Source organism: Gymnoscopelus braueri (assembly GCF_963280865.1).
Source record: "Gymnoscopelus braueri genome assembly, chromosome: 11".
NCBI lineage: Eukaryota > Metazoa > Chordata > Actinopteri > Myctophiformes > Myctophidae > Gymnoscopelus > Gymnoscopelus braueri.
In genome coordinates this window covers 22703252-22715454 of record NC_137613.1, presented here as the reverse complement: position 1 = coordinate 22715454, position 12203 = coordinate 22703252, and the positions used below count along the sequence as shown (strand labels likewise).

The following is a 12203-nucleotide window of genomic DNA, read 5'->3' as shown; positions in this document are numbered from 1 at the left end:
AGAATGTCTGTGGGTTAAAGGCCTACAATCCACCGGGTTCTCTACGGTGAAGAAAGGCCAAATCCCGTTATGACCGCTGTTGCTCCTCAAAAGCTTGCGGCTACTACAGCTTTTTGGCTCTCCATTTAAAGACAATGCATTGCGCGTTCCTCCAGAGAGAGTGACATCCGTGCACCTGTGAGGGTGTGTGACCAACATCCATCACTATATAAATCCACTTGGGCTGTCAGAGCGTGTGACAGCCTTGCCTCTCGGCTGCCAGGGGCGACAGCAGCGCTGTATGGTGTGTGTGATGTATTTTCTGAACAGTGGTTGGGGCTCTTCACGTTGTGGTGCATAAACCTACATGAAAAGCGATGGTATTCATTGGGAAGTGTCCATAAATGTCAGTGTTAAGTGTATTTGCTAAAAGGCCCCTCCTTTTTTCGAGCTTTCGGGTAAAGTTAGTCCAATTTTTGTGTGTGTGTGTATGTGTGTTTGTTTTTTGTTGATATTGATTTGATAGGGTTTCAGTTTGTATTTCTGATCGGTAGTTTCCTTTGTTCCCGCTCATTTCTAGATCGAAGACTCACGGTCGTTGGATATGAAGCCCTTTGGACGAAGGTGGTCCAGCTATGCGGGAAGCGTCATTCCCGGCGACAGTCGCTAGGACAACAGGAGAGCAGACATGAGCAGCATCGCCACAGTGAGGATAAGGCGGTCACGCGACGGGCTGCTGCCACTGACACTTTTCTCCAGTTTGGGAACTTCTGGGTTAAATTCGTCTGCAAAGAGACACAGAGACAGAGAGGGAAAATGAGAGGAAGAGAAGAGAAAATGAGAGACAACGAAAAGGCGACAGAGTGCGTTTGAATGCGTAGGTGTGTGCGTGTGAGAGACAGAGAAACAAACCATTGAATTTCATTATTAATTCATCAATCTGAAGGCGATGTATGATGCATGCAAATGACGCTTTTACATGCTGAGAAAAAAGCCATGATGCAATTATCAACAAGCCACCAATTACCATCATAACTACTTCATGCGGACGTTTCCCCCACAGGATGCAGAATTAAAGGCACTTTGTGGCGATGGCCGTCTGTTCGGTTGTTGTTTTTTTTTCATCTGTGCCCCTTTTTCACACTCTAATGATTCTGTTTTTATCCTACAGGGGGTTTCAATCAAACCAAATTACTATGGCTTCACCATTGATTAGACACAATGGAACATTAGCCGGAGGAGAGAGGAGAGGGAGAAAAACCAGGGGAGAGCGCGTTTTGTAATATTCAGTAAAATGTCTCCAATGTGGATTGTGCTCATGTGTCATTATGCGTCCATGCGATGCTTCCTGTCGTATCATAATGGCTGTTTCGCACTTAGACTACAGCAAGCTGCGTTGTGCTGCATGGTGCTGATTGCAGATCCACCATGTTTTCTGGGAAGATGCTGGCTTGTGCAGTACTGCTTGTGCATAAAACATTAGATATGCAGTGTGTAAAAACACTTGGGTCCTTCCATGAAAAGAACAACTTAGTGTATCCAGGGGAAAGCTATAAGCCCTCATTGATTTCACCTGTTCAAAACATCTTGGCCGTGAGGAGATGGAGGTCGATGAAAGAGACAAACCTTAAAGGGGGATTTTAAAGCTCTGGGGTGAGCAAGATTGTGTGGATTGCAGAAAAGGGCGTTTGACAAAAAATTGCTAAATAACAGCTACAAGGCACAAAATCCGGAATTATACTTAGTAGCATGCCGGTGTCACACACCGGAAATGTACTTTGGTTATTTCTGCAGAACAATCTGCCCAGAATAGGGATGCTGGGGTTCAAGTGGTTAAGCTGAGCAGTGCTGCATCCTAGTTGCTGGGATACTACAGTACCTGAAACGATATTCAGGAAACCAGCTTTTCCATGAAATGGACTGACTAGGCAGATCTCGATGGAAGATACCACATGCTCAACATACACACTTCAATCATGAAGCCATGATATGATGAAGAGACAAGTTAATTGGGACTTCTTTTTCTTTTTACATTTTTCTAAGTTACTTTGGTAAATTTATCAGATCAAAATGGAAATGATGAACTACTTGATCACCCTCCACATCAACTAGTCATTTGGGCACATCATAAAAGCAATTTCTCATACTTTTGATCAAATTACAAACGTGTTTGACACATTCATGCAAATGATTATGTACAATTGTCAGATGTTTCCCACATTTGTCTGTCTTAGGCATTCATTCGTTGCATAAGTCATTACATGCGAAATGGTTGAACCAGTTGTCACGTATATTTTCAGTACATTTCTTTCATTTTTTTATGATTCCTGAATTGATAAATTGCTCTCAGCTGAATCTTTACTTTCTTAATGAAGGGAATATATATCTGTTGTGATGTGGATAAGAATCAGTGGCCTAACAGACAGGATTGTCAGGAGGTGTGGAACTGCACTGTAAATGCCCTACAGCACTACATGTACAGTTCTGCCTCAGGGGTGTTTCCTATGTTTCTAATGTTGTATTTGTACGGCGTGACATAACACGCCACAATGATGTCAAAGCCAGACCAGCAGTACTAAAAACAGCGACAGGTGATGAAAAACATCAGGTAGAGACAACAAACGTGCAACAAATGAATTCCCAGACAGCAAAAGTACAAATTATTCTCTGAGGTTAATCTTGCAAACCACTACATTGATCAGCACCGGATTTCTTGTGCATGCCGCCAGCAAGCCAACGAACTCAATCCCTGAATATTTTTTAAACACACCGTTTTTGTGTGTGTATGTGTGTGTGCGTGTGTGTGTCTGAGAACTTTTCATCTAAGATCCACCATCCCTCAAGACTATGTCCAGTCTGGAGCTGTACTTGGAGGCCAGTATGTATGTCCCCAACTCCATATTGTGCAAGACTGAGGTTATATTACAAAGTGCATACCTAGTAACTTGCTATAGATGGCTACAGATTGCACAGGAAAGCCCTGCCTTTTATTAGACCTCATCTTGTTTTCCTTTGCAGTCTTCTATTTTTATTTTCTGTATTGCAATGACATGGTCTGTCGACAAATGACTGTACAAACAATAAAATGTGAATCCTGTCCAATCTCCCACACACAGTATTGTGTAACTTTGTACTGATGACATTGATACTGTATATGCCATAAAGAAGAAGTGTGGCCTTGCCTTCATTCATTGTCATAAAAGCCTTTTCATAGTTTACATCAGAAAATAATTACTAGAGTTTGAGCAAGTTCTGGACTTTTGCAAGTAATCCATTGTATGGTGCTGTTTGTACACATTGTTTCAAGAAATGCACAATTTCTTTGGCAAATGTTAAGAATGGACCTACAGGGAAACCTCAAGACGAATGAGATACAGATGTTTAAAAAAAACTACAGCAGCGGGACAAACCTCGGCAAGAGTTTGAAAAACATTCAGCGACACAACGATGTCAAAGCCAAGACCTACGGTACTAAAAACAGCGACAGGCGATGAAAAACATCGGGTACAGACAACAAAAGGTGTCAACAGATGAATTCTCAGACAGGGAAATGTTCAGAATTCTGCAGTTGACATCTCCGAAAGAGAAGGCGGCACGCGACCGGACCGGTTTGTCCCCGTCACATGTCTGACTCCCTCCCTGTCCACATCAACACTATTCTTAGCCACAGAGAAATGTCTGGGTGGCTGACGGTGACACTCAACCCTGGCATCCGCACGGTGACACATCAGGACAAACTCAGCTGGTAAACAAGACTAGAGTCACGGGGATGCTGCAGCTTGCCCGTCTTGTTTTACCCATTTCAGGGAGTCACACGATAATCAATTATTATATGATGACGCGTTGTCATTCATTATAGGTCAAGAGTCGTCTGTTACAGCGATACTCAACCTGTGGGCCGGGGCCCGCTGGTGGGCCGTGAGGTTATTGCAAGTGGGCCCCCAAATAATTGGCAAAACACGAAGATGTTATTGCTATAACATTCACATAAAGAAAATGACAAAATATATATATATGTCATGGTATTTGTTATTTAAAATTTTGAAAAATTAGTTTTCATTGATCATTAAAATAAATATGGTCTGAAAATGCGCATGGCCCACCCATCTGACGGGTGGGCCACAAACATTTTCAAGATTTTCAAGCATGGGCCCTGATTCAGAAACGGTTGGGAACCACTGGTCTATTACAACCTATATCAATAGATGTAATGATGTAAGAAAAATAAACTTATGCTACATGTTCTGGTCCACAGTTCACCACCCACGTTACATTCTGCCCTTTGACCCCCCCATGTCAAAAAGTCATAACTTGGTAAACACAAGGGACCTGTGCTCCAAGTGAAGGCAGAGTAAAAGACTGCAGACTACCGATGTCTGGCGTACAGCAGGGCCCTGCGGCCAAATATGTCCATGTGAATCTAGAGAGTGGGTAACTATTGTGTTGCGTTTTATTTGAATGCAATACTCTGCATTGTCATTATAATTGAACACCAACTTGCTACTTGTGTAAACTAGAAAAAGTGCTCCTCGGGCACAGGTCTCTGCCAGGTCAGGTAGGTTATTGTGGGCCAGCAATGTACGGAATTCGCCAATCAGGATGGAATATGAAAAATCGGACGGATCGGTCTTGATCCCATGACTATAGAGATAATGTGTACCGATTTGCGTGATGTTTGCAGAAAATGTGTGGGAGTTTTGCAAAAATCGGCCTCCTGGTGGCGCTATAATAGGACAATGTTAAAAGGGTGGCATTTGTTCCTCAACTGTAGGAGTGCTGTCAAAACATTTGTTCTGCAAAAATCGTCCTCCTTGTGGCGCTATAAAATTTGGGGCAGAGGTTCTGCTCTGGCATTTTTCCTTTTTGTCTCAACATTTCAGAACAACTCAGAGGAACATTGTTCTGTGATAAAGTAGTTTCACACACACGGACAGACGGACGGACGGACTGTGCAAAACATAGTCTCGGCCATTACTTCGGCCTGGCGGAGACAATAATCGATGTCCAAATGTATTTTCTGCCACGCAGTCAACCACCACCACCCACGTTATGTTTCAATGTGTGCCCTTCCATGTCAAAAGGTTTGGACTCTGTTATGGCCTATTACAGTATAAGAGTAAAGTAATCTCTGAGCCTTGACCATAAAGTCAAGGCTCAATATTTTATATTAAAACTGTATTGTGAGATATGCGGCCTTCCTGATAAGCAAGAAGAATTATACAAACCGGCGATCCCCAACAACACATTCTCTATCACAATGTATACTTAATGCAATGCATGTCTTGAAATTAACCATTTAAACCCTGGCCTATACTATACAGTACTTCGTTGACTGGGGTTCTAACTAGGGGTCTGTACTTAAGTTGGCCCCCTCCTTTTTTCCCTCCACACCAAATCTGTTCAATGAAAATATCTTTATGCACGATACAGACTTCAATTGCTAAAATAGATACGGTCCCTCTGTTTCAGAAGAGGCTGTGTGATTTGATTGATTGATTGAATATTTTATTAGACAGAAATGTAAAACAGCACGAGTACAGTCAAACACTTAGTCTAAAATTATAACACCAAAAAAGTCCTTGCGGCCTTGTTTCCATTGGGGTCCTAGGGAAGAGATCCATCGCTAGAATCCGCATCTTTATAAGTCGTCATTAAAAGCCTATAAAGACAACCCAATGTGCTTAAATTCTTGGAAATAAATCCCCGTTACTCTGGGAAGAGATGAAAGTGAGTGCAGGGCAGGCAGAAGTGGAAATATCTGCAACTGCGAGACAGCTATATATTGTAGTATGAAGAGAATTACAGTGTATGTACGCGTCCGCAGCTTAATCATGCCTTTATTGTGTATGTATACAGTATCATCTGAGTTTGATTCTCCAGACAGGAAGACGATCCTTTGATCCAAACAGGATAACACCACTGTAGGGAACACAAAACACAACAAACGCAGGACAGAATTTCAAGGCCGAGCATGTCTGTCTGTGTAGACCAGGTGAGAGTGAAGGCCAGCAGGGTTTGTGTGTGCGCGTGTGTGTGTGTGTGTGTGTGTGTGTGTGTGTGTGTGTGTGTGTGTGTGTGTGTGTGTGTGTGTGTGTGGGGGTGTGTGTGTGTGTGTGTGTGTGTGTGTGTGTGTGTGTGTGCGCTTGTTTGTGTGTACTGGCTTCAGATGTATTCTGCAGAGACCATCATACGGCCTTAGGCTATCCTATGATTTGTTTTCTTTCAATACATTCTCCTTCTGTTTAAGCTGAGGATGCTCGCCCACCACTGAGCCTGTCTGCTTTATCTTCCCCCTCTCTCCCTTCATCCTTATATCTCTCTTCCCCTTTATGATCGCTTAATCCAAACTGCTTTATTTCATTTACTTTTTCTTAGCATTTTCTCTTTCACTCGCTCAACTTTGTTTTTAACACTCTTCCATCGCTCTCCTTTCGATCTCTATCCCACACCTAACCTAGCTCTCACCATTTCTCCTCCCTCCCTGTCGGCCTCCTCGCAATGGCTTTTATCCCTTTGCATTTCAATCTTCACATACCCCTCTCTGGCCCATCTCCCTATCTCTCTGAAGGCAGTGGTGGAAAAAGTACTCAAATGTTTGACTTAAGTAAAAGTATCAATACTGCAATGTAGAAGTACTCTGGTACAAGTAGTCCAGAATTATATTGGTATCAAAATGCACTTGAAGTACCAAAAGTAAAAGTACTAAAATGTTTGAAAATAGCAGTTCTACAAGCTCACAACGCGTCGCGATTGTGAGCTTGTAGATCGGCTATTTTCAAATAGCCTAGGTATAAAATAGGGCTAAAGTGGTTAATGTGTGTTTTATAATATAATAATTTATATCTGAAAAGTAACTAGTAGTAGTAACTAAAGTTTTCAAATAATTGTAGTGGAGTAAAAGTACAATATTTGCCTCTGAGATGTAGTGGAGTATAAGTAAAAGTATTGGAAATGGGAAATACTCAAGTAAAGTACAAATACCTCAACATTTTACTTAAGTACAGTACTTAAGTAAATGTACTTAAATACTTTCCACCACTGCTGGCCCATCTCTCTATCTCTCTGTGTGCTGGTGATGGCTCAAGGACCTTCTCTCTCTCTGCTCAAGGGCCTTCTCTCTCTCTCTCTTTCTCTCTGTCTTTCTCTCTCTCTCTCTCGGTCTTTCCTTAGCTTCCGGCATGGACAGTGTACAGTTCTCAGATAGGAGCGGACATGATGAGTCTACCCAAGAGGTCTTTGGCTGTCTAAAGGTGGAGGGTGAGATAGACTATTGTGGTTGGGGGGGGGGGGGGGGGGGGGGTCTATGTAAGTTGTCAGCTGTACATTATTGACTGGCTGGCTAAGGTGTCTTCTCTCTCTATGTAAACATTGTTTTTTCATTCCTGGCCAGACCTGTCTTGACCTTATGGATTTGGCGGGGGTCAACTGTGTATGTGAGTAGAATGTGTTTGCGTGTACAGTAAGTCAATATGCTTTATGGACAATAGATTTCTATGTACATTTGTACATGTGTACAGTATAACATATAGTATAATACCTGTAAATCTCTCTCTCTCTCTCTCTCTCTCTCGCACACATTTGCAATCACATTCAAAGGAAAAAACCTGGACTTCCTGTAGATGCTTGATGAACATAAGACCTACATTGACTAATAAGTAAGGTTGCCTATCGGTATAATGAATATTGATTTGCACATGATCATATTGAGACATTTTTTAGACATCTGTCTTATATGTTTTATATTGTTTAATATAAAATTTAAATTTTCAACAAAGTGACATTTTCTTTTTATTCCCAAATTATGAAAATAGCAGATCGACAAACTCACAACATGATGCAACGCATTGTGAGAAAGAAATATATAGGGCTTACATGGTTAAGAAACCCCTCTTTTTTAACCCTGTATACCCCAATGAAGGAATACATGTTCACGTTTCATCAGGACTACACGGTTCACGTAGAAAACATATATTGAAACATCAAGTGTGAAACCTATGGGTCAATTCAGGGCTACCAAGTGACCTGCACACAGCCCTTCTCCCCTGCCTCATTTAATTTGTCAACTTGATTGACATTTTCTCATTGCAATTGGCATTTGGAAATGCCAAATTGGAGAGTTTTGTTGGAAAGGAATACAAAATTGTTTGGATTTACATGCTCTACAAGATTGAACTAATCTCATCGTTCACACCTGAACGGCTATCAATAACAATGGCAGAAATGTGCAAAAATTACCTGCAGGTTTTGATATCAGTTCAAGTGTTCAATTGAACACTGATCAGTACTGATTTTTTATTGTATACCATGTATGTACAGTATATGTAAACATGTGCCAGATGCATGTCTTAATATATCCCCATGTCTTGCTTTATTAAAATGTTTTGCTGACAGAATACGGTCACTGTTAAATTCTGTAAAACTTTTGCAGGGCAGGGCATTTTGTCCACTCTTTTAAATGTTGTCTGTGTTCACTTTAAGGCTGCAACTAACGATTAATTCCATAATAGAAGAATCGGTCGATTATTTTAACGATTAATCGATTAATCGGATTATTGCACTTATTTAGCAATTACCTTATAATTTTAGGCTGTATTAAGCATGTTTTATCTAACAATAAAGACAATACAGATGAATAATTAATTAAAAAGTACATGTTATACAATTTTGCCCAGCTGCTGATTAAGCTACTACCCATAAAATACATATCAAAATAAATAAAAGCCACCTTATGGTACCTTTTATCTTCTTCTGACTGCTTGATTTGATTAAAAAACATTTTAGGCTAAAGGGTAACCGCACTCTTTTAAATGGATATAGGATAGGTGGGCACAAGGGACATCTGGGCACCTCGTAAAATTGGCTATTTTGTCCAAAATGATAAAAATATTAGAAAAACTTAACACATTCCCTGCCAATCCCGTAGATCTACGTTAATGCAAATACAACCGTTCACTGCCAATCAAGTAGATCTACATTAAAAATATATATATATATGTAATCGATTTTAAATCGATTAATCAATTCTTTGTTGCAGCCTTAGTTCACTTACTACTACTCGTAGCTACACGTTTCACCTGCAACTGCAAGCACATTCTATTGAGAAAGTATGGTATGTAAGCTGAATAAGTTTCACCTAAACTGGCAAACTTTTAAAAAAAATCTGATGGTACTACTCTGTTGAGTGTGTGCTGGTATACAGGCGTTACTACTCTGTTTGATGAGTGTGTGCTGGTATTCAGGCAGTACTACTCTGTTGGAGTGTGTGCTGGTATTCAGACGGTACTACTCTATTTGATCTATGGGTGCTGGTATTCAGACGGTACTACCGGTACTCTATTTGATCTGTGGGTGCTGGTATTCAGACGGTACTACTTTATTTGATGTGTGAGCGCTAGTATTTATTGAGACTAGCATCTCCCAGAAGTCAGACATTTCAACTGATTTGAAACTGGTGAGAAGAACACAAGAGAGGCTGGATAAAAACAAGATTTTGGATACACTTTTTCCAAACTGTTAGTAATTAGAGTCGAAAATGAAGCAAAGAACAGTATGTCTTTTCATCCTAATCAGCTCCCTCCTGCCTGCCTGTTATTTAGAGTAACTAACTTGCCTGCGCCATCGTGAGTTGTTGTGTTGGGCAGTGATTAAGGACGCAATGGGCCTTGTCTTGAAGATACTCAGGGGATGTGTCTGTCAAACTACTTCACTAGAGTGAGAGACGCCCGCGGCATGGACAGCGTACAATTGAATTGAATACATAGGACCACGATGGAAACAAGCCCTCAGGGCTTTTGTGTTATCCTTTTAGCATTGCTTGCGTAATTGTACTTGCTGTACTGTTTGCTATTTGTTAATAAGGTATTCAATCAATCAATCAATTAATCAATCTATAAACTATACTACAAGAAATATTTATTTTCGATTCAAACTTCCAACTCCAACTATGTAAAGTTCAAGTTGTGGGTTTGTCCGCTTGTGTGCGAGGGAGAGAGGGAGGGAGGGAGGGAGGGAGGGAGGGAGAGTGCCTATGTCACCCACACAATAACCCAGAAAGGTTATTTGACCCACACGTTATCCCGCCAATGCTGGGTACTGAAACCTGAACATGCTGATTGACACACCACAAACAAACATGTTGTCTGCTCACTAACCCCTGAGGCTTGATGTGTATCAGGGCACAGAGAAACACTGTGCTGAGGTGCAGCACGGCACATTGCAACATACTGGCCAGCTCTATACCTACAGTACAGTACATGCACGTGTCTCACGTCACGAAAGAAAAACATGAAATGAATTGCAATCTATGTGTACGTCTGTCTTGGCAAATACAAAATTTCCAATGGCCCTCTGTAAATAATGTGGTTCATCATGTTATTAATTCTTAAACAAAAAGGGGATACAAGGAAGTAGGACGTTCGCGTGAAGTGCTACCAAAACTGAAATTGTATTTAATATAGTGCCGCATTTTGATTTATTCTAAAAAGGTGAAATTCTATCAAAGAAGTTCTATCAAAGAACCCATCTGCATATGGATACCAAGAAAGATGAAAAACAGCCATCCCTGTAATTTGTAGCTTCTGTTTGCATGGTATCTTCAAAGTCATCCTCCCATGAACATTTCTTGTACGAGATGACATTTTATGAAAAGGCCAAGAGAACAACAACTGCGCCGAGCATACCGCAAATACCATATGCCTTTATTGCATCACAAGTGGTGAGCTACGGAATTCTATTACTCCATTTCACGGTCAGGAGCGAGGCGGCTTAGCGTGAAAGCCCAGTGTATTTAAATACATCTTATTTAAACTGGTAGAATTGTTATCTTCTTAGATTAATGCTGAAGTCAGAATGTAAGAAAATATTTTGTCTCATGACACACAATCTGGGAACCCATCGTCAAATAAAAAGGAAAAACAGCGCCCTCTGCTGTTTTTTACTTATTCATTTTGCTCTGGGCGGAGCTGAACCGAGGACCCGTGCTCAGGGAAACCGGGGTTTTGGTCTGCCTAACTGCCTTCAGCCTTCCACTTCCGGTGGTGCGACTATGTTTTCATTCCCACTAACAATATTTCTCCACGGAACACTAACACAATTTCTCCCAAAGAACATGGATCGTTTTGGTTATAAGCCCACTTGTTTCTATGATGAAAGAGCAAGTTAAAATGTTACTAACTTTGCGTGGTTTTGTCTGCTCCGAGGACGCTATTGTTAAATGAGTTTCGGTTTGTTTACAGTGGGAATTGAGCAGCACACACGTAAATCCCGCCCACTACATTTGATTGGGTAAAGCGCGGCCTGCTTCCTGATCTGAAGGCACGCCCACGCCAATGTGCACGGATTGTCAACACGGCTACCGACAGATCCAAGCGCAGCGATGGATCTGTTCTTGAGAGATTACATGACACATGACAGCATGCATGTGATGTGATTCCTGCACATACTGAGATTACATCACAGGTGAGCGTGTGTATAATGTAATATATAATGTAATGTAATGTAATGTATGTATATATATATATATATACTGTACACATACACTTATATGCACATGAATGTCATTGGATGGATGTGTCTGGTGGGTCCGATGAAAAGCGAGGTGGTACCACTCACCAATTTCATGTATTTTGATGTTTGGTCTGACCGTGTAGTCAGGAGGGTTCTGACTGGAGTCAGCATTTGCCTGAGAGACTGAGAGGTGCAACACACACACACACACACACACACACACACACACACACACACACACACACACACACACACACACACACACACACACACACACACACACACACACACACACACACACACACACACACACACACACACACACACACACACACACACACACACACACACACACACACACACGAGGGAGAGAGAGAGAATGTCAGTGAAAATGGAGAAAGAGAGAGTGAGGTACGAAGAGGAAGTTGAAGGAGAGAAATAACGTGGGGAAAAGAGAGAAATGCAGAGAGAGCGAGGAAAGGGTTGAAGAGAGAAAGACAGAGAGAGAGAGAAATGGAGTGTGTGTGGAAAAGAGCAGGGAAGGTGGGGGAGAGAAAGAGAAAGACAGCGGAGACAGGGGAGAGCGAAAAAGCGGGATAATTGGACAAAAAAGAGAAACACCTCATTAAAAAACAGCAGGAAATAAAATTTGCATTTTTAGCCAATTTTATACAAGCTGTCCATCTACATGTATCTGGTAGTGGTTTGGCGGACAAACT

The 12203-nt window shown here is 41.4% G+C and overlaps 1 protein-coding gene across 2 annotated transcripts in view; it reads right to left on the bottom strand.

Annotated features, from left to right (window-relative positions):
• Nucleotides 1–449: 449 nt before the first annotated feature.
• LOC308095865 (ephrin-A3-like) overlaps nucleotides 450–12203 on the bottom strand; it is an 82235-nt gene continuing 70481 nt past the window's right edge. Inside the window, exons 4-5 of one of the 2 annotated variants that reach the window (XM_080442993.1) lie at nucleotides 11590–11667; nucleotides 450–764 (exon numbers count right to left, since the gene is read on the bottom strand). In XM_080442993.1, the coding sequence (XP_080299119.1) occupies nucleotides 646–764; nucleotides 11590–11667 (197 nt within the window). In that variant the 3' untranslated portion in view covers nucleotides 450–645. The remainder of the gene's footprint in view (nucleotides 765–11589; nucleotides 11668–12203) is intronic. The other variant, XM_080442994.1, reaches the window with a different exon arrangement.